Source organism: Dendronephthya gigantea, unplaced genomic scaffold (assembly GCF_004324835.1).
Source record: "Dendronephthya gigantea isolate DGI-Jeju-01 unplaced genomic scaffold, DenGig_1.0 000013F, whole genome shotgun sequence".
Taxonomy (NCBI): Eukaryota; Metazoa; Cnidaria; class Anthozoa; order Malacalcyonacea; family Nephtheidae; genus Dendronephthya; species Dendronephthya gigantea.
In genome coordinates this window covers 1967130-1991167 of record NW_021163023.1, presented here as the reverse complement: position 1 = coordinate 1991167, position 24038 = coordinate 1967130, and the positions used below count along the sequence as shown (strand labels likewise).

Below are 24038 nucleotides of genomic sequence, written 5' to 3'. Positions count from 1 at the left end.
GTTGCAAGTAAAATCTTTTGAAAGAATGAAAACACTTTGACAGCTCAAGCCAACAAACTCCCTTTATCAAACAGCCAGCGATTTTTACCACTCAGTGCTCAGCAGCGAGACTGGAAACTGAACTAAATGAAGTTCCAAACAAGAAACCTTCGAGTCATAAACTTGTCACAACTTTGCGACGAAAACCTAAACTTCAAACACAATATTCAGCCAGTTTAGACGCTAAGGACAAGAACGCATGCAAGAAGAAGCCGAACAGAACCACGTTACAAGATTCATAAAAATTTTCGGAGAATTTATGGGAATTACCAGAATTAGAATAACAAAGTAAATCCAGTTCCAATAATCGTGAGCTTCCTGAATACGATACATTATGTCCGACCAGCCTTCTAATGTGATGATCTATTAAACAAAACAGAATGGAATAAAGTGACCACTTATTGCTGGTGTAAACGAAGAACACTAGGGCACCAATAGTTTGTGGTGCTTTGGGTAGATTGAAGAGGAAGTACTATCTTAATCTGGGACAAAATGATAACTGCATAACAGTGAAAAGAGTGAATTCAGTGAATGTATGAGATCAGGTTACGTTTGAACTGATCTCATACATTCACTGAATAGAATTATCTTTAATGCCTGAACCGATCTCATGCACTTACTGGATAGATCGATTGATTGATTGATGGATAGATCAAATCAAACAACTTACTTGAAATATAACCATCAAGGCATAGCCGATATTGTCGAAAGAAACTGGGTGGTATGAAGGGGGTTTTTGGTCCTTCCTGTTTACACTCGTATTCTTGTCGAGCGAAGGATCCAATGGTATGGAATTCGCAATGATTCCCGTGAGAGGCATAATTTGATAGCGTACATCCCGAGTTCCCTTCGGGCATATTTTTGCAGCTTTTAGTGTCAGTCAACGATGATAAGGAACAGAGAAAATCTGGCTCATCGAAAGACGGTTGATAGTAACATCTACTCTGCGTGGTTTCCCTGTAAAGATATTTATGAAACTGATTAAATATTATTGACACGACTTCATGAAGAATCTATTTGCTTGCCATGAGTAACCTTCGATTGAGACTTCTCTTTCAGAGAAAAGACATCCAGTTTATTGCTATCACAACCAGAAACTAGCGACTGGAATGTCAATGGTCATTTTTTTTCTCTAGATTTGAATCATGCTGAGCCCTTTTCTCTTTCATATGTCAATCATTTGGCCACGAGTCCTTTTTAAAACGTTTTCAACAGCACAACAGAAGGTTTGACACTATTTCATCACTTACCCAAAAGTTGCGTTGTGCCGCAAAGTCGAGTTAAGAAAACATCTGTTTCTCAATACCCCTTGCCAAAGTTGAACACCGACGATGGCAAATATAAAGAGGACTAAAAAAGCCAGCGCAAAAACATTGGCCAAGAGTGGTAAAGCTTCCAGCAGTAATGTCACCAAGATTCTGATGCCTAGAAAAGACATTGTGAATAAAGTTAGTTTAGTTTAGGTTTCCTGCTGTAGTAACACTGGATCAATGAGAGATGATCCTTACTAGACATCTAAGAAGAACAGTTCAGAGCTGACAGAGCTATCCAGTATAAAAAAAGTTAGTTTAGTTTAGGTTTCCTCCTGTAATAACACTGGATCAATAAGAGAGGATCCTTACTGAACCTCTAGGAAGAACAGTTTAGAACTGATAAAGGTATACCTATATACACAGTGTAAAGATGTAACTTACTAGGCACACGATTAATAGCTCTCAGTGGACGAAGAACTCGAACCAGTCTGATCGCCACCAAAAATGCTCCGTCCATTTCCGAGAACTCATCGACCATCCTATGAAAGACAAAAAGTTGAATGAGGAATCGGAACTCCAACTAGTAGTAAAATGATTAGAATAGAAATCAAAACAAGGTTTTTTCGCACGGTGAACGTTTGTGGAAAAAAGCACACTTTCGCTTCTTTCAACTTAGAGGTTAGGCAGGAAAACATGACCCCTCTCCCTAACTGAGAAAGGTCTCCCCCCTTCCCTATGCACGTACCCAGCGACTACAATTAGAAAATCAAGTCTGTTCCAGCCCTCTGAGAAATAACTCTTCTTTCCGATCACCCCCATCGCTATCATCTTGATCACCATTTCAGCGACGAAGAAATAAAGCACGAACGAGTTGATTTTCTTCAGTCGTTTGCAGTTGTCCTGCTCACAATAACGGTCAAGTGGATCGGTCAACGCCAGACACACGCAATTCACAAAGATCACGAGCATACTGAGTCGTTCAAACCACGTGTCAAAAGTTAAGGAAACGTCTGGAAACATCGATGGCTCTGTTTCCTTGTTGTTATTTTTGTCAGTTTAAGTTATCTGGTGCTATCACTATTAGTTTATTGTTCTATAATCATAGATTTTGAAGCCTGTTCAGCGCCTGAAACCTGTTTTAGTGCAATCAGGAATGAAAATACGACCCTAAAATAGCTAAATCTTGTGTATAAAAAGAAAATAGAATCTTTTGTGACTCGATTATTCAAAATATACTTGAGATATATCAGTCATGTTGAGTGTGAACTGAGTCAACTGACAGATTAAAGGATATGGCCAGTGGACGAGATGAATAAACCATTTTCTTACAAAGAACGTTCGCTTGAGAAAAAAACAAGATTTCTCCTCAAAACTACTATCGAGAACATTTTTCGGGTCTTTCGATTTCGACTTGGCTTTCTTCTCCGCTTGCGAAGAACCAGAATTGATCGTAAACTTTCCAAACATGCTTTTATCTGGCGATTTATATCATCCTATATCGATTATAAACAGTGGAAGCCTCGGGATGATGACCTATATGAAATGATAAACAGTTTAATTTAGTTTGACACGAACGTAAAAGGTATATATAGCCCGTGATAAAAGTGTAACCTTATGCATAAGTAAATAAAAAATTAGACATTATAGGATTTTTAAACAGAACCATTTAAGTTAAGTTTGCTTTATTAATGTCTAGAGAAATTGAGCCTAAATGTAGCATTTTGTTATAATTAAGATATACCCTTCATTACAGCTATTCTGCATGGCCTATTCTAGCTTTTGTACAATTTTATATACTTGTACTACAAAGATCACTGTTTAGAAAGTTGAAAGACCTCAATCAACCTGCCGTTTGTAAGTTACTCCCACGCACGCAGTATATGAACGCACAGCTATAGTCGATCACCAAAGAACTTCACAAAAAGCAATTTCTTCTTTATAAAATAACTCATTTGTGCACAGCAGTTAAAAAACGCTTCGTTATAGGATGTTGTTTTTGAAAGAAGCAATACATTATGTAAATACGCTTTCTCAAATTACTGGCCTTAATAATTCGTATTCTTCGACAGGTGCAAAGCAGGTTATAGACACTTAAAATTGTAAAACCTGAATAGTGTTTCTGGACTCTGGTATGCAAATCTCGCCTGCCGTTTCACGAGGGCATTCTCTACCGCGTGAAGCTCTGGGTTAGGCTGTCGTCAAACCAGATTTTTGAAAGAGCGTTGAAACTATATAGAATCTCCTGACAGAAATTTGAAAACTCTGTGCATGAATTAGTTGTGCTTATTATATTCTGTTTGGCCAAATCGTACCATTGAGTAATAGCTAGGATGTTTGAAAATGTTCGGGAAAGTTAAACCTGCAGACACGACATAATCCGTATTACAGCCTTTCTGGTATCCCACCGAGTCATAATCGCGTCTTCTTGCGAAGAACATTCGGTCGAAACTTCGAGCAGGTGTTTTTTTTGACGAGAAGTCGTTGAATTTATGGCCGATTTTAAAGCCAGACGGTAAAAAAATCTTGGCTAGATGAGATATTTTCTGCAGCGCCGTAATTCAAGCTGACGATTCGAGTGATTTTTACCTCGTGTCGAAGGAACAGGCATATTATGCCGCCAAAATGAAACATAATTTTCAGAGTCGACAGACAGGAATTATACGAATTAAGTGCTGGCTTTTGCATGACCGCGTGTACAATTTGAAAATCAAGCCATGAACCGATAATAGATTTCAAAAATTGGTTTGTTAAAACCTAATAAAGTAAATATCCTTTATATGGAATACGTGAGTGAGTGAAATTTTTAAATGAATTTCGTTAATTTATAGATGGTCTTCAGAGATAAAACCCGCGTGGGGAAGAGACGCGTAATTTATGCGTGGAAGAGATATAGACTCAGCCGATGTGATGCGATCTCAGCCCAACCAACGATCATAAAGCATATTTTCAACGCTAGCTGCTCTAATGTATATATATTGTGCTTTTGTACACTAAGCGATATTCAAAATTGTCAACAATGTTTCAATAATATACATCCTATATATACGCGCAGTTCCCGCTGTTTTTTCCAATTAATCCGAAATTATATTTTACGACGGAGCCAAGCTATTAAAATCCTTTTAAAATCTCCCTCTGTACATGTATACGAAACAGCCGCGACCTTTGAAAACTTGGCGACTTCCTGTTTCGGGAAAGATGCGACGCTAAAAGGAAATTAATGCGCTTTTATGCCAATGATGATTAAAAAAAAGCTAATTTTAAGCAATATAAGCAGTCCGTCTTGTTTACATCGGGAGATATACAACTCTCAGGTAAAATGCAAATGTATACGGTGTGTTACTGAATATGCATAACTCTTTCGTTTCCGCTTTCCATCAGCGCTATATATCTGTACTTCGTATAAAACAACCTGATACTAACTGTACCTGTGTCAGGTTGTTTCATAGCAAGTATATATATGGCCAAATATTCTAGTATTTAGCGTACATACATATACTTGAACGTAAGCTACTACACACTGTACTAAAACTGAGCAAATATTCGATACGTTGGTTCTTTTTTAGATGCCAATTTATCTATATAACATTACAGTATTATATCAACGTATATTTCCACAACAATGAGGCACATTTTCTATAAAAACTGAACGTCTAAACATATATCGAACCGCTTATTTCATGCAATTAAAATGCATGTAAGTCAAGATATCTTTACAATGTACAAACGTACAGTATTCATCATTGGCTTAGCATCACGGTATACCGATTTTTGGTTCTATACGTCGGATCATTATTATTTTACAAGTGAGAAAAGCCCTTACGCGGTGTTGCTGAAAAATTTAAATTTTCACAATCAGTTTTAAAACATCTGTGTTTAGAATAGTAATATTTCACTCGCAGACTGGCGATAATGTTATCTTATGTACATAGTCACACAGATATAACGGAGATATGCTGCTTATATATTCCTTAATATTTACTCTGTGGCGCCTACATCCAAAATAAAACGTCTAAACATAAAAGTTCTCTTGGTTTAATAACTCTCACAGGCATTGTTTGGAAAGAAACATGTGTTACGTAAGCTGGGATGAAGATAGATAACCCTAGTCGAGACTATATATAGCGAGTGTATTTTCAAAACACGTGAAACGTTTTCGTATTTGAAAGAAAATAAGGAACGCAAAATGTTTTGAGTTCCATAGAATGATAAAAAATACACTCGAGTTGAAATGAAAGCGATTTTTAAGTCTTCCTTTAAGTATTCCAACCAGGTTCTTAAAATTATCGACACACCCTTACTCCTGTCTAATTTCAAAACAGCATTTGGTATTCGTGAGTTTTAAAACAACAATTTTGTGGATTCAAATTTTAGAGCATATTTTTGAAGTCCGAGAACATAGTCAACACGAATAACAATGTTTAGTAAACCCTGTGTCCTATGTAGATTCGTTTTGTATATACACAACGAGTCGATTTAATGAAAATCTATCAGTTCCTTGAACTTTAATGTATCATGCTCTTTTTAGGAATTAAGGACGAAAGTATAATTGGTTAGAATCTATACAGTGAATTCCTGGCCGTATAAGCTTAGGTATAAACGCATAAAGCATCGAACTTCAAAGTTTAAATGACATAAAATGTCTAGAACGAAGACATGTAGGCAATGATGGATAATTACCGAGCATCACGTACGTCTTAACGACCGCGTTTAGGATGAGGCGCACTAATTTACTAAGCCATACTACCATTCTGAAAACTCATAAAGAAAATAAACTTTTACATGAGTAATTACCTTTACAGTCTATATGGAAGAAACTAAAATTTGCAAATTTACTTACGCGGCATTGCTGTGGTCACCTGTTAATGGACAGGCTTGTATCAGAATCAGATATTCCCTGGCCTATCTACGCTCGCGAGATCCATTGCCCGGCGGTAATGACGGTTACTAGTCCCATGTCTGCTTTTCAATTACGGCGTTTTTAAAAAGAGTCGCCTATGGCTTTGAGCAAAATACAAAAGTAAAAATAATATTTGTGTCCACACAGCCGATTAAAACATAATGCAAGTTCATGAATAATTTACGCGCCATCAGAGCTGAGCATGGGATTAGCGAGAATTGTTGATATAGCGCCGTCGCTTTGGTAACAAGGACATGCCGTGGAAAACCGCAAGAGATGTCTGTCACTGTCATTTTAGCATTTTGAATCGTGCTCGTCACGAGGCGAGGAGCACTGGAAACGAAGATAAGATGAGCACAGAGCCATGGCCTGGAAACGAATGCATACAGCCCTTAACTACATTTTGAGTACTTGAATTGTGAAACTCGAGAATTGACGATTTTAAGTGGGATTTCTGTCACTGAATATATCGTTAAAAGAAAGCTACCTTTCCGCACAACCAGCTCAAAATCTCAGGGAAACTGGGTCAATACAAGACTTGCAGATCCTGTAAGAAAACAATTAATAGTTAGTATGTTTAGTTGAAGATTCCTTCTGCAGTTGCGAGATTTAGATGATGATCATTACTGGACCTCCAGTATAAATAAAGTTAGTCTAGTTTAGGTTTCCTCCTGTAGTAATACTGGATCAATAAGAGATGATTCTTACTGGACCTCTAGGAAGAACAGTTTAGAACTGATAGAGGTATCCAGTATAAATAAAGTTAGTTTAATTTAGGTTTCCTCCTGTAGGAACACTAGATTAATAAGAGATGATTCTTACTGGACCTCTAGGAAGAACAGTTTAGAACTGATAGAGCTATCCAGTATAAATAAAGTTAGTTTAGTTTAGGTTTCTTCTTGTAGTAACACCGGATCAATAAGAGATGATCCTTACTGGGCCTCTAGGAAGAACAGAGTTTAAATAAAGTAAGTATATAGTTTAGGTTTCCATCTGTAGTAATACTGGTTCCATAAAAGGTAAATATTACTGGATTACTAGATAGATAATTATTTAAGATAAATTGTAGAATTAGTTGGATAAATTATCTTTTGAAACACGAACGTAAGATATCAACTTCAACGTCGCCTGGCACCATATGCTTGACTCCGCTGACGACATCACAAATGTATTGTTGATACTAGTGAAGCATATTACGTCATGCGCATAAACTCGAAACAGCCAGCATGACGTCAGCGGGTTTGTTGGAAAAAAACCCCAAAGAATAACATGAGAGCAAGCACGGGGAATACGTCAGGAATAAAAAACACAGAGATTTAAAGAATAAACATCTCTGTTATCAATCCTACCGGACATGCGGAATTGGCTCTCTTCCCAAGTAGCTAAATGACGTCGATTTTTTTTCACTGATTTGTGGATGAACTGTTGTAGCTACGAAGGTTTCCATGGACTTTCAGTTATAGGAGTTTGAACTGAAATAAAAACAGTAAAAAAATGCTGCGAGTATGCTGGTAGCTACCACCACGAAACATCCCATTCAACGGTGGAAACAGATAAGAGAAAACATATGCAGACGACCAGTAAATTCGATTTAACTAAAGGTCTGTTTACATGGAGCGAGTTATCCCGGCTAGGTGAGGTAAAAAGCGCATCACATCAAAGGCTTAACCTGATTAGTCTTTCATTATATGCAGTTTTCACCTCGCCTAGCCGGGATAACTCGCTCCATGTAGACAGACCCTAAGTTACTACAGAAAATAAACTGTTTTCTAGCATTAAATGAAAGTAGATTTTAAGACTAATCGTATCACATGATATTGAGGAAATCTACAAAGCTTTAAATCTTTCCGAAGGACAGTTGAAAACTTTTTACAGCTTGCATGATGCCAATGATGGAAATGTTTTCTTTTATGCATCAAGGCCTTGCATTTAAGCTCGACCTTAGCAAAGGGCAAAATATACGAATATTTCGCCAGCTTACCGCGGTTTCGGATTTCAAGAGATGTTTTTTACTCGTAACGAACGCGTCACAGAAAACGGGTTTTTTCGTTGATGTTTTCTCGGCCAATCAGGTCAGCGAACGTGGGCAGAAATCCTGGTCGAATTGCGTAAAAACCGTGCCAAATTCCTCGTTCTTGTGGCAGGCATTTTAAAGGGCCTGGCAGAGCTAACGTCGTTAAATGGTACACAACAAGGTTTAAAGCTCGTTCAGCTTAGCATCAAGGTAGCCTATCAAAAGGTTTCAGATTCAAGAGAGCGAAACTTGTAAGTAAATTTTACAATATATATAGCTAAAATTTTAAGCATTATCATGCATGAAATGATAATATCTAAGTGCATGAGTTACTAACTCAATAAACATTAAAGCAATATGGTTCCTCATGCAACACTACGACTACATGGGTAAAGACAAGATGGGACAATTGATGTACTAAATCCTCAAGGTTAAAAAGTAGCTTATATTCTATTTACTAATTTTCAGTTGTTTTTCGCATTACTGAACGAGCTTCGTCTAGAATTGTGCTGCTACTGAAAAAAGCCAGTCGAATTCAACTAGTAGTTCTTTATAACAATAAGGGCTGGCTATTCAAGCCCTTGCATGCAACTATAGGGCAAGTCAAACATCTGTTTTGTTTATGTATATCTGCATGGATAGCTGTTCTGTTCAAGACTTTGGAAAATACTTATAAAAGCAACGTATCTTGATAAATAAATTGTTGGAAAGTTTCACTTGTAGTTTTTCATTAAAACAGGGTTAGGCTAATCGGATTTTGAACAACCAGGCCCGTATGAAAACGCGCTTCGACAATACAAATTGAAAGCTCATGATAGTTATATGAAATATATCGTAATCCTTTCTAGTTTTTACACATTACTCTGCATCACGCAGTCATTCTGAATTAGTATTATTAGTTTATGCACACATGCAAGTTTAAAAACGTGTTAATCCAAGGATGCAATTATCAGGAACTCTCAGCACGACTCACCACTCACTCAAGGCTGTGCTTTTAGCAGCTACAAGGCTGTTTGTTGTTTTCAAGGTGAAGTTAATCCTATCGGGTCAGAAATTCTTTATGATCGCGTTGAGAGTGACCAAACGGGGATCATTTCATTGTCACGTTTCAATGCGTGTATAGTGGAAAGGGCTTTAAACCGCTTTTGTGAGGTCGTTTTAGAGTTCCAAGGACTCGGACGAGTTTATGCCGGTAAAAATGACCTGGACTCTTTCTCAGATAGGTGTGAATACATTGAGTTGACCATAACAGGTATATAGCACTATCTCAGACGTGATTTTAACACTTCTTGTGGACGGTTCTATAGCACCAGCATGTGTTTAGTATTTGACTGTTTTAATACCTTTTTATTAAAAATTGAAACCGCAGTATAGAGAGAGAGAGAGTCGCAACAATTCATGCTACTGTGGCCATTTTGATAAACATGCAGTTTAGCAATTATATCGAACTCAAACAAAATTGTTTCAACAACAAACAAAAAAATGACATTAAATCGCCCTCGCATACATAAACCCCCACATAGCATAATACCGAGTTTGAAACGAGCGATTTCAAAAGTTTTTTCCACAATCGCTTTTAGGGAACCAATAAGGACTAAAAGGGTCACATCGGGATAACACCGGGGGATATAACAGCACAATAGTAGATAGCTACATATTCAGACGAAAAAAAATGTTTCAATTTGATATGAATTTGATCCTAAGTTAGAAATATAGATAAGATTACCGGCTTCCTTATCTATATTTAAATTATTTGAATATTAGCGAACAAGGGTGGTAAGTATTAGACAAGTCCCTGAACAAGGCAGCTGGACCAATTTAATTGCGCCCACTTAATTCTTCATTTGGCCTGGGGCAGGCACGGGTTGTAAAAGAAGATATAGTGAACTTCGGACAATTGATTGTTGGTAGCAGAATAAGTGAAAGGGAATCAGTGGGTGCATGCTGGCTGTTTTTACCGTATTGAAGAAAGCATCCAGTGTTTCCTAAAATTAATAACATTTAACTATTCCTGCAGGGCAATATGTAGTTTCAAACTTACCCGTTGAAGTAAAATCTCATTTTGGCGCTAAGAATCAATCGCTTTAAGCCTGTAACAAAAGACAACGAAGTTTGAACACTGTCCGAAAGGGTATAATTGTGCGTATTCATAAAACGTTCATTCCTGAAGATTAACTGTTCTCATTAACGGAAACGAGAACAACAAAGTCATTCGTTGTAACTACCATGCATAAGAACAGCAACCAGTTTATTTAAAGCGGAAAAATAGGCAACATTCACAAGCTATGAAGCAACTAATCGTCCGGCAATTACTACAACAGTACTCAGCGAAATGATTGATGGCCTTCATTAGTTAAACTTTTATAATTGCGACTGGTAGAAAACTAGCTAGCGGCAACTTCAAAATAGAAGTCAAACCATCTGCAGGCAAGGTTACGCAATGTTATGAATATACTATACGTGTGAAGGCAGGTGTTTCCCACAGACCCCTCGTTTTCCTTAGTATAAACACTGTTACAATATATGCAAAGCAGTTTATACTGCCGGCGTACGGGAGTCGAGCGGAGGTCCGCTTTTTAGGCGTCAATTTTTGGAGGCGCGTCAACTCGGCGCACTACTTTGTAGAAATTAATCCGAAAGGTACACAAATGATTGTTAATAGCTTTATCAACTCAAAACTGTTGTAAACATGTTTATCTAAAGGTTTTGTACAATTCATCGCATCTTTCTGTGTCAATTTCTAGCCCGACCTGTCCAAAAATGCATTTACGAAATCTCCACGCAATTGTGGTGGCGTTCACCTACAGTTTTTCTATGTGTCATTATGGTAAGTCCTATGCAAATCATTTTCGTAGTAACGTTTCTGAACAGCGCTTCGTATGCACGCATTTTAATGTGTGTGCTTAACGGCTAAATTGATGACGAAGGTAGGACTCCACTCATGAATCATTTTATTTTGAACACTTTCATTTTTTGAAACGTATACCAGAAGACTCTAGCCTAATTTACGCGAATGCAATAATAGAGACAGAGCATTGCAACTTAGGACTAAACTTTGGGAGACTTTGCAGATACATTTCAAGTTCTTGGGCTGAAAGATATCGTGGGAAGGACCAGTAATACAGTGTCAATCCTTTTGAAATCCGATCGTACGATTAAATACGCCTCTTTTGAATCTAAACATAGAAATTTGAAACAACTACAATACAATGCATGTTGTAAATCAATAGTTTATACCAACCAAATTTGTCCGTACTAACATTTTATTATGATCGCTTTTCGGTCGGCGGGTATAACTTAATTATTCATGAATACATTTTCATCTCGAATAAAAAAAAATAATTATCTTTATGAGTTCAGCATACTATCAAATCGATTGAGGTAAAAATAAGTTGTACAGTTCATTTGTGGGGGCTTTTGCAACAGACTTGTTGTCGCTTGCATTGAATCATGCAAGTTTATAACAAAAATTTAGGTAGAGTAGATGACTTGTATTTTTACATCAAATTATATATATCAAATTAATTCCTCGCGGTTTTCAGTAATGGTTTTATATTAACGCCTTTTAGATATTCTCGGGTCTCAGTAAATTAGGAAGCCGCGTGTAAGTTCGCTCATATCAAAATAAATAAGAGTTAAGCTGGTAAATATGCACAGGGCAAATAAATTTGTTTGAAGACAAACTATGTTTCATCGCAATATAAAACATCCATGCATGTCGGCAGTATTTATCTGGAAACAAGCAGCTGCCTGGAATATCACAAATATTCGCAAAACACTAAGTTGTTCCATGGTAACGTGAATATAGGCGGAGATGTCGACGGGAAGTGTAATCGCCTATGAGGAAGGATAGAGCGATTATATCTCTATAATCTTGCCCTGTAGCGGTTCCCGACAGCCCCCGTGGTAGCCTTTAACTATTCATATTTGTAAAGGTACCAGATTATTTTGAACTAATGATTATATATGTTTACTTTGTTTGGACAGTATGTAAATTGCATATACTAATTGATGCAAATTCAAGGTCAGTTTTTCCAACGAATCATGCGATGTCTCATTCCTATACCATTGCCAAATTTCCTTCATCATCTACATGCACACAGGCACGTGAAGAACATTTAGGAAATAAAACTGACGAATTAAACCGTGGATTAGACCACGAACAAGAGTTAAAACATGCTTGGAAACAGCAGATAGCTTTTGTAAAAATATCTGTTCGGCGGGCAGGTTGTAACAATAAACTAAGTATCAAAACTTAAGTGGCAAATAAAATAAAAAATAACAAATAAAAGCCTACGGTTACGGTTTCATCTTTGATAAAATGATATCTAAATACGAAAAAGATACAGTTGATTGATCCTTATCTTTTTATATATATACAGACCCAACGAATTATCAATTCTATGGAGTGTTGATACCATGAATGCATTTGTTAAATTTATCAACACTATAGACATAATATGCAATTCATTTATAACCATACTCTTAAGTCTTAACATTTTTGTATACTGAACAGTTGAATCGCTCCCAGATTAGTGTATATGTAAATATTAAATCATTTGATAAAAAATGAAAAAGCATTGGGACAAAAGTTTCAAAAAGAGAGATCGTTTTAGATTTCAGTCGCCGGTGATGGCGAAGGCCTTCTGCCAGTTTCCTCACAAAAGAACCATGCAGGGACACCCACATTTAAGACCGAGTTTACATATAGTTCAAGGCGAAAAATAACGCCAAATATGTTTTGATTTTAAAATATTTTTAAAGATGTTAAGCAACTAAATCTTTTTTATTCATAGCACATGTCCCTTCATGGACGTAGAAAAACAACTTTACTTTTTAGCCGAAAGGGATTGCGCTTTCACGCCAATAATAGTAACAAATATACTACAAAATTGGTGAACCATCACCGCGGGTAATATTTTCAAAATCTCACAAACAAGCTTTGCAGTCTCACTCAAGATGATCTTTCAAGTCGCGCATGGTGTGGTAGATCCTGTTCTTCTTTCGAAAATAATAATTTTGCCTTCATGCATGTGTCTGAGTTCATTAATCACGATCAAATAGAAATCATAGGTCTAATCCCTTTATTTATTTATTCTACACGGTCTAATATTGTGCTGATTTTGCTTAAAAATATTTCACACGAGTGTCTTTAAGCGTGTTACAGCGAAGACAATAGGAAACCCTAGGTGATATTTAAGACATAAATAAATGACATACACCCCCAGCCGTTCGCAGTGCAAAAACAATAAAAAGTAACATGGCAACGTTAAAACTTTGGATAAATTTGTTTTAGAAACGGTTGGAGGTGATTGACAACTGAGGAACAGAGATGAACGATTGTGTTCACATGCATTGGGTTTTTTAAGTGCGAAAATCCTTTATAGTGTGAAATTTTTCAATGCCAGAGACATGTTTATTAGTATATAATTATAAATATATATAGTTTTTAGTTCGACTACCAAAACTTCACAGGGAATATGGTCTATTGATATTTTAAGTTGAAAAGAGTCACAGCGCATTAAACCAATGGATGGTATTGCCTACTTTTGATAGATGTAAATCGAACAAATAAGTTAAAAAAGCTTAGATTAGTCACAGACTACATCGCTCCCTGAAAACTGCAAAAGACTGGCGCTGAGTTATAATAATATGCCTTTGACAAATGATATCGTTTCTATATTAATCTGTTTTCATTGATTTGCGTATTTCAAAATACTGCATGTGCGATTATTTTAAAAGAATGCATGCATAAAAAAATTATACAATTTGTGAAAGACTTCTTGAGGTTTCATGCGACCGCCTTAGTTTTAACAGGTCAAAACTGGTCTGAGTGGCGACAAAATAGTCGTAAATAATTTATATATATTTTTCAAACAATGGCGATGATTATTAAAAACAGTCCGCGATATTCAAATGATGTTTTATCATTATAAATAATAACAGAAAATATAAATGAGTTTCAGGGTAAATTGATTTTGGGGACTTAAAAGGTTATTACTATAAACAACTTTATTATTTATTATTGCCACAAAGATGATTGGCTATCGCAAGACAATCGTCAATTTAGGTTTGACATATATAAAATGAAATTGGAAATTCGCATGATAAATTGACGCTATTGACAGAAACAAGGGAATGATTAATTCAAAACAATATTTCCGTAACGAATTGCGAAAATTTTTATTGAAAATAAACAATCCACAACAGTTCAATTCGAGATATGGATAAATTTTTAAAAGTGCGTGAATTTATGAAATGTATATGCACATAAAATTTACGAAATCACATGAACAACTTTCACTATCTCTGCCAAGCTCTGTTATTGCATATGCCGTCTGTGGTGAAATTATTGTGAAATATATAATAAAATTAGATTCATACTTATATATGTATTTGTCACATGTATACAGTCCAAAGAACTACTAAAAAAAGTAGTATACAGAATGACAGTCGTCTCGAAGATAAATCACTCACAATATATACTTTTCTTAATTTCATAGTTTTGGCACTCGACAACGACATTGTTTCTCCTGAAAGTAAGTTTTGGGTCAGTGCAGCAAAAAAGTGACTCGTGGCATAATAGTGCACAAAAATATAGCGTTTATACAGCTCAAAACCTGGCCATCGACAGGAAATATAGTTTAATGGTTTCTCGATAAAATTCAATGTTTACTTTTTCGTATTTTAGATGGAAGAGTCACGCGAATGTCTCCAACCAGAGGAAGCTTAGCCGGTGGAACAAAATTGGTCATTCAGGGAACTGGTAATGAACGAGCTCATGTCCTATATATATCTTAATAGCGTTTAATAAAAACTATATTAGATACAGATTGAGAAATTAGTAACATTACCTCACTTCCATGAGCAATTTCTGGTGACATGGACAGTAGAATTGCATCCACATCCATCCATATACCACCAGCGATGAGCATTTATCCTATAGCATCTATAAAGAGAGAGATATTTTGAGTATACAAATCGGTCAAAACGAGCAAAAGACCCATTTGGAATATTCATTTTTTCACCAGGTTTTTCGGCGGATCAGTTCTCGTTTGATAATCCAAAACTCGGAAACAAAGTGACGCTGGTCTCTGCAAGAGGAGTTATTATACCGTGTCATGTTGTTGAAACAGATACCTCACCAACACGAATCTCCTGCGAAACTGGGTGAGTAAGGCCGTCATTTTACTTTTGTTTCAGAGCTCTCAACTGCAACCATCTGGGACAAATTGCTCAAATACAAAAGAATGAAGTCGCTTCGCGCGATAGATATCGCTAGTGGAAAACCAGCTTTAAACCAGCAACTCTTATTTATACCAACATATAAAACAAACTATATCTCTAAGTCTCGCAATAACTGGCAACAATAACTGGCAGCCGACTGGCAGAAAGGTGTTCAACGAAGTGGGTTGATAAGCACGCATCTCGCTTGTGATCGAGGAGAAATTGAAATACAAGTGTATATAACTATCAGAAGGACACATCAATTCTTCCCTGCATGACGACCAGGGCGCTTAAATTTAATATATCAGCGACCTGGTGAAGACTCTCACATATAGTAACGCAGACTTGATAACGAAATCAACTGCTATTTACTGAAGTATTTTTCTATTCATTTAAAGTGTTCCTCCAAAGGGATTCGAAGACGATACCTATTCTTTGAAGATCAAAGTGAACGATATTCCTTTCGGAGGGGCCAACACAAAACCCTACTGTTGGGGAGCGTGTCATTTTCGGGTAAGGATGTTAACGTGTTAACATATCAGGTAGCTTAAGTTAAGGGGTTGGGGTGAGGGGAACCTTTTACATGGGTTAAGGGGGGAAACTTTGGAGGAAACTTTAACATGGTAAAGGAAGCGGTGGGGGTGATCCTAGACTCTCAGTGATGATGGGGCCTCGGATGGAAGAGGGGAGGTGGGGGTGATAAGACCCTAGTGATGAGGGGCCTCGGAGAAGGGAGAGGGGAGGTGGGGGTGATAAGACCCTAGTGATGAGGGCCTCGGAGATGGGGAGGGGAGTGGGGATGATAAGACTCTAGTGATGAGGGGCCTCGGAGATGGGGAGGGGAAGTGGTGGTGATAAGACTCTAGTGATGAGGGGCCTCGGAGAAGGGAGAGGGGAAGTGGTGGTGATAAGACTCTAGTGATGAGGGGGCCTCGGAGATGGGGGAGGGAAGGTGGGGGTGATAAGACCCTGGTGATGAGGGGGCCTCGGAGATGGGGGAGGGAAGGTGGGGGTGATAAGACCCTAGTGATGAGGGGGCCTCGGAGGGGAGGTCCCGTTCATTCTAGTGCACGCTGACTTTGAGCAGAAATTCTAAACCAAATCATTGCAAATTATTATTATGTTTCGCAGTTCAATAAATGGAGGACCCCGACAATTAACCAAATAAGTTTCCAAGCTGGTTTACCAGGTAATTATCACTTTTTATGTCAACGTACGACGTCCTTGGCCCATCGGAGGTGTATAGAGCAGAACCATGTATGCTCACGAAATGAAATGCTCGGGTTTTTCTTGCAGATCAAGTGATAAAGATATCAGGAAGGGTTTTGACTGCCCAAATTGGACGTTTATCTGATGGCAGTGGGGAAAATTTTAATCCAGAGGGCAAAGAGATTGTGCGGTATGAATGAACAATGAACATAGGTTTTCTAATGAAAACATTATAAGAATTTCGCACCTAATTCGTTTATTACCGAGGTCGAGTTTACTCGACCATGGTCGAATACGCCGGAAAACGGTATACTCGGTATATAAACGGTATATTCCATTTGTTTCAGGCTGTACATAGGTGGAGCTAACTGTGATACCAATAACAAAGAAACAGAGGAAACGTAAGTACAGATGGATGTCGAGTTTTTGAAATATTCGTTTCAACAGACATCAATTTAGTTGCATATTGTTCTAACTCCACTCTGAGGTTGTTGGAAACCACAAGTTAACCAATTTAAAAATATCGAAAGTTAGTGGCTAATCGCCAAATATAGGAAGACACTTTCATAATATAGAAAGAAACAAAGAGAGTGAAATCTTCAAAACCGAAAGGATAGCAAAAGAACCACATATCTTAACATTAATCTTAGTTCTACACGGACATTTAGTGTTAAATGAGCAGTGAAAAAACACCATAACTACACCTATAGACACACGTTTTCATGTATTTAAAGGCATGAAAAATCCTTCTTCGCATAGATATGGGACATGGGTGGATCAATGGAATGCAAATGGCTATATCATCTGCCGCCCAGAGCTCAAGGAGCCAGGTTTGCACTTATAGAAACGTTTTGTTATCTTCGTATGGATGGTTGGGATGTGACTAGTTGATTGGTATTTTTTTCAGGATCTTACAAAGTTTCATATCTCGTGTCTGGCGATGCTGGTCGTTCGAAACCCGATGATCACGTCAGTTATGTTGACAGTGATGAAACCATCTACCAATACCAAGCTCATGCTGGTAATATATAAATACGAAAGCATGGTATACCATACCATACCATATAATATTATACCACATCACACCACACCATACCACACATACCACACCACACCATACCATACCATACCAAATCATATCATACCATACCATACCATACCATACCATACCATACCATACCATACCATACCATACCATACCATACCATACCATACCATACCATACCATACCATAACATACCATACCATACCATACCATAACATACCATACCATACCATTCCATACCATATCCCACACCACACAACACACCACACCACACCACACCACACCACAACCACAACCACACCATGCTTCTTTCTCATTCTTACATTATCAATGATCTATTTAGATGTTATATCAATCTCTCCGAGATCTGGCAGTGTTAATGGAGGAACTATTCTAACGATCACAGGAAGATTCTTTGTGATGGACAAGAAACGGGTCACAGTAAGCGTTGGAGGTATTATAAGAGATGGAATTGATTGATTGATTGATTGATTAAATCTTTATATACAATTAAGAAAGCATATTCAAAAACAGTATACGATTATCCACAAGAAAGTCACACTAAGTTAAAAAGGCACCTATATGAAATATATTATAATGACGTTTTAATTTTCTTACCGTAATAAAACACAACAACACTTTATATGATCTTCTAGGCGCACCATGCGAGGTTCTGTCCACCAGTGAGACCACAATTAAATGTAGAACATCTCGAGAACCTTCAAATATTAAATACATGGATTTACATGCAGGTAAAAATGATCATATGTGATCAATCATAACACTTTCGTCTAGGGATATGGGATCATTGGGTAAATGACCCTTACTAGTTACTGGCCTCCAGGAAGAACAGTTCAGAACTGATAGAGCTATCCAGTATAAATAAAGTTAGTTTAGGTTTCCTCCTGTAGTAACACTGGATCAATAAGAGAAGATCCTTACTGGACCTCTAGGAAGAACAATTTAGAACAGATAAAGCTATCTAGTATAGATAAAGTTAGTTTAGTTTAGGTTTCCTCCTGTAGTAACACTGGATCAATAAGAGATGAGACTTACTGGAACCTGTAGCTGGGAATATTAACATACGATTATTCTCTTCAAGGAGCGAGAGGTGTTGTTCGGGAGATTTGGAAAGACAAATTGGTTCAGGAGTTACGAGACGTTGACTCGACCCTCTCACCTGACACACCTGGTTATATTCGTGAGCACTATACGGACTTTGCTTCCAGCCCGACAGTGGAAACATTCAAGAAGAATAAGACTTCAGAGCAATACACTTCGCGGATCACAGGCATATTTGTGCCACCCAGTACAGACAGCTACAGATTTTATGTACGGTCAGACGACAAGGGTTTGGTGTACCTGAGCAATAGCACATCTCCCAAAGATAAGGTATGCTTGAGCTGAATGACTGGATTGTCAAAATTATTATCGACAGGGCTTAGGTTGTGAGTGATGTCGCTATGTGAAGTATTCTTTATAGGGTATCAAAATTCATTTGAAATTTGCAGTTTTGTATTGTTCTTAATAGATAAATATCTCTTGCAGCGAGAAATCGCTTCCGCGAAATCATATACAGGAAAATCGTGGTCAAGATACTCAACACAAAGATCTGAGGTGCTGCATTTGACTGGAGGGAAAGAATATTACTTTGAAGTGCTTCAAAACGATTACGGTTGGTCACATTGGGTAAATCTAGGCATGCATAAACACACAACGAAAATGACTCACGATCAAGTCCCAATGGCAGTGGATGAAGTACAGGAATTGAAGATATCCACTGTGCAAGCTAGCGAAGAACAGGTATGCGAATTTAAAATAAACAAACGTTCTTCATTTCCGCGAGGAATACGAGTATCTATGTATGTATCTATCTACCGTTTTGTGACGTAATTTCTAGAGGTTCGATAAGGATCATCTCTTATTGATCCAGTGTTACTACAGGAGGAAACCTAAACTAAACTAAATTTATTTATACTGGATAGCTCTATCAGTTCTAAACTGTTCTTCCTAGAGGCCCAATAAGGATCATCTCTTATTGATCCAGTGTTACTACAGGAAGAAACCTAAACTAAACTAACTTTATTCATACTGGATAGCTCTATCAGTTCTAAACTGTTGTTCCTAGAGGTCCAGTAAGGATCATCTCTTATTGATCCACTGTTACTACAGGAGAAAACCTAAACTAAACTAACTTTATTTATACTGGATAGCTCTATCAGTTCTAAACTGTTCTTCCTAGAGGTCCAGTAAGGATCATCTCTTATTGACCCAGTGTTACTACAGGAGGAAACCTAAACTAAACTTTATACCATATGCTTCCATTACATAAGGAGCCCTTTCCCAAATCATTCTTTTCCTTGTAGACGATTACCGTTGAAAACTGGACGGATGGATTCACACAACACGAAGAACAACTGGTGACAGTAAATCAATGTTTGATGGTAAACGACACTTGTACCAAAGCGCCAGACTTTGAGTTAGACTACGATGGCCACGTTACAGCGGCTCTTTCCTCTGACATTAGCAAAACTGGTTTGCAAAGCGCGTTAAATGGTTTGCCTTCCATATCCTCAGCAGGATCAGTAACCGTCAGCATGGAATCCGCTGATAACACAGAAAGAGTCTACAGGGTAAAATTCATGTTTTCCGAGCCGGAGACAACAGTCGTGTTGAAAGATGCAAGTCGGTTTAGAGGGAAATTCGTGAGTGTGGTTGTGGATAAATCAGGAACAAGAACCACAAAAGGCTTTAGTTTAGGTTTTGAAGGTGTGAAGTCGTTGCCTATTCATCCAGACAACACTGAAAAGGAGATGAATGATGTTATAAAAGATCTGTTTACAACCCGTTGTACCTATTCAACACGCTTTGGTAAGATTTGGTGACAATGTCAGAAAATGAATTTAACCAACTATATTGCAGTCCTAACCAAGCAAAACTAAGTCCAATGTACTGGTTCACTCACATGCAGGTAACTCTGATGTCCACGTTTTAGGAAACGCATATTTCTATCAAGGTTTTGAAGAATCGTGGGGAACAGAGTCTGGTGATAGAGTTGGTAACGTCGAGCCTTACTGCGGTAGGAAGGCGCTGTATAATCCAAATGAGATTTTCAAAGCTGGTACAACATTTATTCGTAAAGGAGCAAAAGGGCAAGAGTTTGATGTACAAACTTTTCCCCAGGTACGAGGATATCAATGCAACAGATGTTGGCAACTGGTGTATCTAGATACCACCCACAACCCTTAGTTACCCGGCACCCATAAAAATTAGTGACCTCTCAAAAATTTGGTTACTATTCACATACCCAGTTACCACTCACACACCTAGTTACCACTCACATATCCAGTTACTACTACCCACATACCCAGTAACCCCTCACATATATAGTTACCACTCACATACCCAGTTACCACTCACATACCCAGTAACCACTCACACATCCAGTTACCACTCACATACCTAGTCATCACTAGAGATTTCTTACTAGACTGACTACATAAAAATTATGATCAATCGTTTTAGCTCTGTCTGGCAATAAAAGGAGAGTTAAAAACTGTGGCTATCCATATGAAGATCAAATACAAAGATACATCGAAGACAAATCGGGAGATGACCCTGCAACACACATTAGAGACATACACTCCAAACAAGTGGAATCATATTTGTGTTAATATGTATAGCCTAATAACAGCTAATTCACAGTTATCTAATGCACGCAAACCTGGGTCGTCTGTGTTCATGAAAACCATCTTTATCTCACGTTCTCTCTACGTTGATGATATCTGGATTGGGAGAATACCGGTGACAGGTATGAAAAACAGTTTTCTAGAATCATTGAGGGTAGGGCTAGAAAATACTGGAAGTCTACAGCATAACCTATACTAGTTCAGTTTATTCTTCCTCCTGTAGTAACACTGGATCAATAAGAGATGATCCTTACTGGACCTCTAGAAAGAACAGTTTAGAACTGATAGAGCCGTCCAGTGTAAATAAAGTTTGTTCAGTTTAGGTAAGCAAAGTAAAACCATATTTCTTAATTACTATAGTATCAAAAATGAGGAAAGCTGCCAAACCAAACGGACACTGGATCTCGGATGCATCCGTTACAAAAACGTCATCGAAAGAATTCACCGTCAGCATGTCTCCAGCAAAGTGTGGCGATGGTATACCATTATTGGAAGTCGTAGGAGCCCAGAGAAAAGGCGACAAGGACGATGCCAGTTTCAACTTTACCGAGTTTGGTTCAAGCATAGAAATAAAACGAGAAAAGGCAGCAAGTCCACCATTGACTGGTGTCTTTGATATTTCACACCAAAATACGACAGTGAAAGGTAAACAAACTATGTAAAGGTTTCTAAATGGCATAGGAAATATTGCTTTGGTTAAGGCATATGGAAGGATAAGCATTGGTTATACCACGAAAGGGTAACGGAAGAGTTGACTGGCACAGATCGCTAGGGTACATCCTTACAGGAGCTTAGATTTAAACGATTGGTTCTTGAAATTGTTTTGGAGAAAGGTCTATGTAGATAGATGTACATGGCCGTTGAAGCAAGATCACCTAATCGCTTAATCCTAATCCTAATCCTGTAATCCTAATCTTACAGATATTTCGTTGAACACTACGGGGGAACAACTGAAGAAGATGTTGGAGGATAATTTCGACGTGGGCACAGTCGTGGTGACGAAAACTGAGAAATGTTATTACGCCAAGTGGAAGGTGTCGTGGACCTCGAAGCCTGGGCTCCAGCCGTTACTTCATGTAAATACAAGCAAACTCTTCGGAAATAAAGTGTCGTTCAAAAACTCTCAAACTGAGGGCGGATTGTTCTACAATAAAATTCCTGGAGAATTCCTACGAATGCCAAGCAAAAAGCCACAGGTATTGTATTCTATTTAGAGAGGCAACCACTGACATATACCAGAACTATACTATGCTAGTGAAGACAACATACTGAGGTTCCCGGCGGCGTTTTAATAAAAAATATCTTCACTTAGGTCGTGGTTACTGTCAACGACTTGGTTGCGAGCTGTTTGAATGAAAACTGCTCTTACAATTACTCGACTGAAAGGACACCGACAATACAAGCTATCTCGCCGACAAGGACGACACCTGGGGCAATGGTTACTGTGACTGGCACAGGATTTAACAGCAACGCCAGCCACGTGATGGTTACCATTGGCAACGTGCCGTGTGACGTCAGCACGGCTTCCGAAACCCAAATTTCGTTCATAGTTGGTAAGCGGGAATTTGGAATTGTCACAGATAATAGTAATTGAATCGAAAGCATTGCTAAATGTAAACATTTGAGTATGTCAACCACAGATATTATCAGCTTTAATGACTTATTTCTTCATTAAACTCATTTGCTACGGGTGTTGGATTATATTAAAAAAGTCACAAGAAAACTAACTTTGTGATGTCTCGATTTTCAGCGTCTAATGTCAAGCCAGGAATTCAGACTGTGAACGTGAATGTATTTGGCAAGGGTAATGCTATGGCTAGCTCAAAGCTAAGTCCTACCATATCCATTGAAATAAACGTGACTGCGGTGAAACCTTCCAGCGGTGGTACTGCTGGTGGTACAACACTCACTATCACTGGGTCGGGCTTTGGAACATCAAAAACTGACCTCAGTGTATTGATCGGCGGAGTGGAGTGCGAAATTGTAACAATTGCGCCAACTGAGATACAATGTAAGACTGGTGCTCGCTCCAATGGGACTGCGGATGTGGTTATTTCAGGCAAAAATGTCAGCGCAACTTTAAGTGAGAAATACACATACGATTCCTCGCTCGAGGCGATAATTACTAGCTTTAGTCCTACGACTGGAGCAGTTCACGGTGGTTCGGTTCTGACTATCTCAGGATCTGGATTCCCAAATTCCGCGTCGGAAGTTGAAGTGATGGTCGGAGGTCTTGACTGCCCGGTCCATAATGTTACAGCTACAGAGATCACATGTCTGCTGCCGAGACACAAACCCGGTCGGGCAAAGGTCGTTGTCGATACGCAAAAGAACGGAAGAGCCTCCTACAGCGGGTCTGTGATGAACTTCACCTACGTCCTGTTTCTCAGCGCCGTTTCACCGAGCCGAGGGTCTCTGAATGGGGGTACAGAGATCACCATTACCGGGGAAGGTTTTCATGGTAATATGAGTGGTAACGTTGTTACCATCGGGGAAAAGAAGTGCGAGGTTTTCGACAGTACTTCGGTTACGATTAAGTGTAAAACGCAAAATGGCGGAAGCATTGTTGCAGTCGATAACTCTGGCTCCCATCCAGGTATATGCAGCCGAATTGAAACATTTTTGGAAATATATCAGTGCAAAGTCAATATTTCCAGGAATTTTA

General features: G+C 38.2%; 2 protein-coding genes across 2 annotated transcripts in view; one reads left to right on the top strand and one right to left on the bottom strand.

The window, feature by feature from the left end:
* LOC114519433 (voltage-dependent T-type calcium channel subunit alpha-1G-like) overlaps window positions 1-15130 on the bottom strand; it is a 25288-nt gene extending 10158 nt beyond the window's left edge. Inside the window, exons 1-11 of the mRNA XM_028539558.1 lie at window positions 15058-15130; window positions 10245-10293; window positions 8171-8418; window positions 7539-7661; window positions 6677-6736; window positions 2587-2825; window positions 2038-2280; window positions 1734-1831; window positions 1290-1464; window positions 660-996; window positions 310-402 (exon numbers count right to left, since the gene is read on the bottom strand). Of these exons, the coding sequence (XP_028395359.1) occupies window positions 310-402; window positions 660-996; window positions 1290-1464; window positions 1734-1831; window positions 2038-2280; window positions 2587-2759 (1119 nt within the window). The 5' untranslated portion in view covers window positions 2760-2825; window positions 6677-6736; window positions 7539-7661; ... (1 more) ...; window positions 10245-10293; window positions 15058-15130. The remainder of the gene's footprint in view (window positions 1-309; window positions 403-659; window positions 997-1289; window positions 1465-1733; window positions 1832-2037; window positions 2281-2586; window positions 2826-6676; window positions 6737-7538; window positions 7662-8170; window positions 8419-10244; window positions 10294-15057) is intronic.
* Window positions 10750-24038, top strand: part of LOC114519346 (fibrocystin-L-like) — a 14978-nt gene continuing 1689 nt past the window's right edge. Inside the window, exons 1-22 of the mRNA XM_028539468.1 lie at window positions 10750-10843; window positions 10948-11030; window positions 14707-14742; window positions 14895-14969; window positions 15235-15373; window positions 15829-15943; window positions 16562-16619; window positions 16727-16829; window positions 16987-17040; window positions 17399-17469; window positions 17547-17660; window positions 18028-18138; window positions 18341-18436; window positions 18787-19076; window positions 19233-19487; window positions 20051-20555; window positions 20680-20867; window positions 21210-21495; window positions 21734-22018; window positions 22295-22569; window positions 22686-22926; window positions 23124-23969. Of these exons, the coding sequence (XP_028395269.1) occupies window positions 10964-11030; window positions 14707-14742; window positions 14895-14969; window positions 15235-15373; window positions 15829-15943; window positions 16562-16619; window positions 16727-16829; window positions 16987-17040; window positions 17399-17469; window positions 17547-17660; window positions 18028-18138; window positions 18341-18436; window positions 18787-19076; window positions 19233-19487; window positions 20051-20555; window positions 20680-20867; window positions 21210-21495; window positions 21734-22018; window positions 22295-22569; window positions 22686-22926; window positions 23124-23969 (4210 nt within the window). The 5' untranslated portion in view covers window positions 10750-10843; window positions 10948-10963. The remainder of the gene's footprint in view (window positions 10844-10947; window positions 11031-14706; window positions 14743-14894; window positions 14970-15234; window positions 15374-15828; window positions 15944-16561; window positions 16620-16726; window positions 16830-16986; window positions 17041-17398; window positions 17470-17546; window positions 17661-18027; window positions 18139-18340; window positions 18437-18786; window positions 19077-19232; window positions 19488-20050; window positions 20556-20679; window positions 20868-21209; window positions 21496-21733; window positions 22019-22294; window positions 22570-22685; window positions 22927-23123; window positions 23970-24038) is intronic.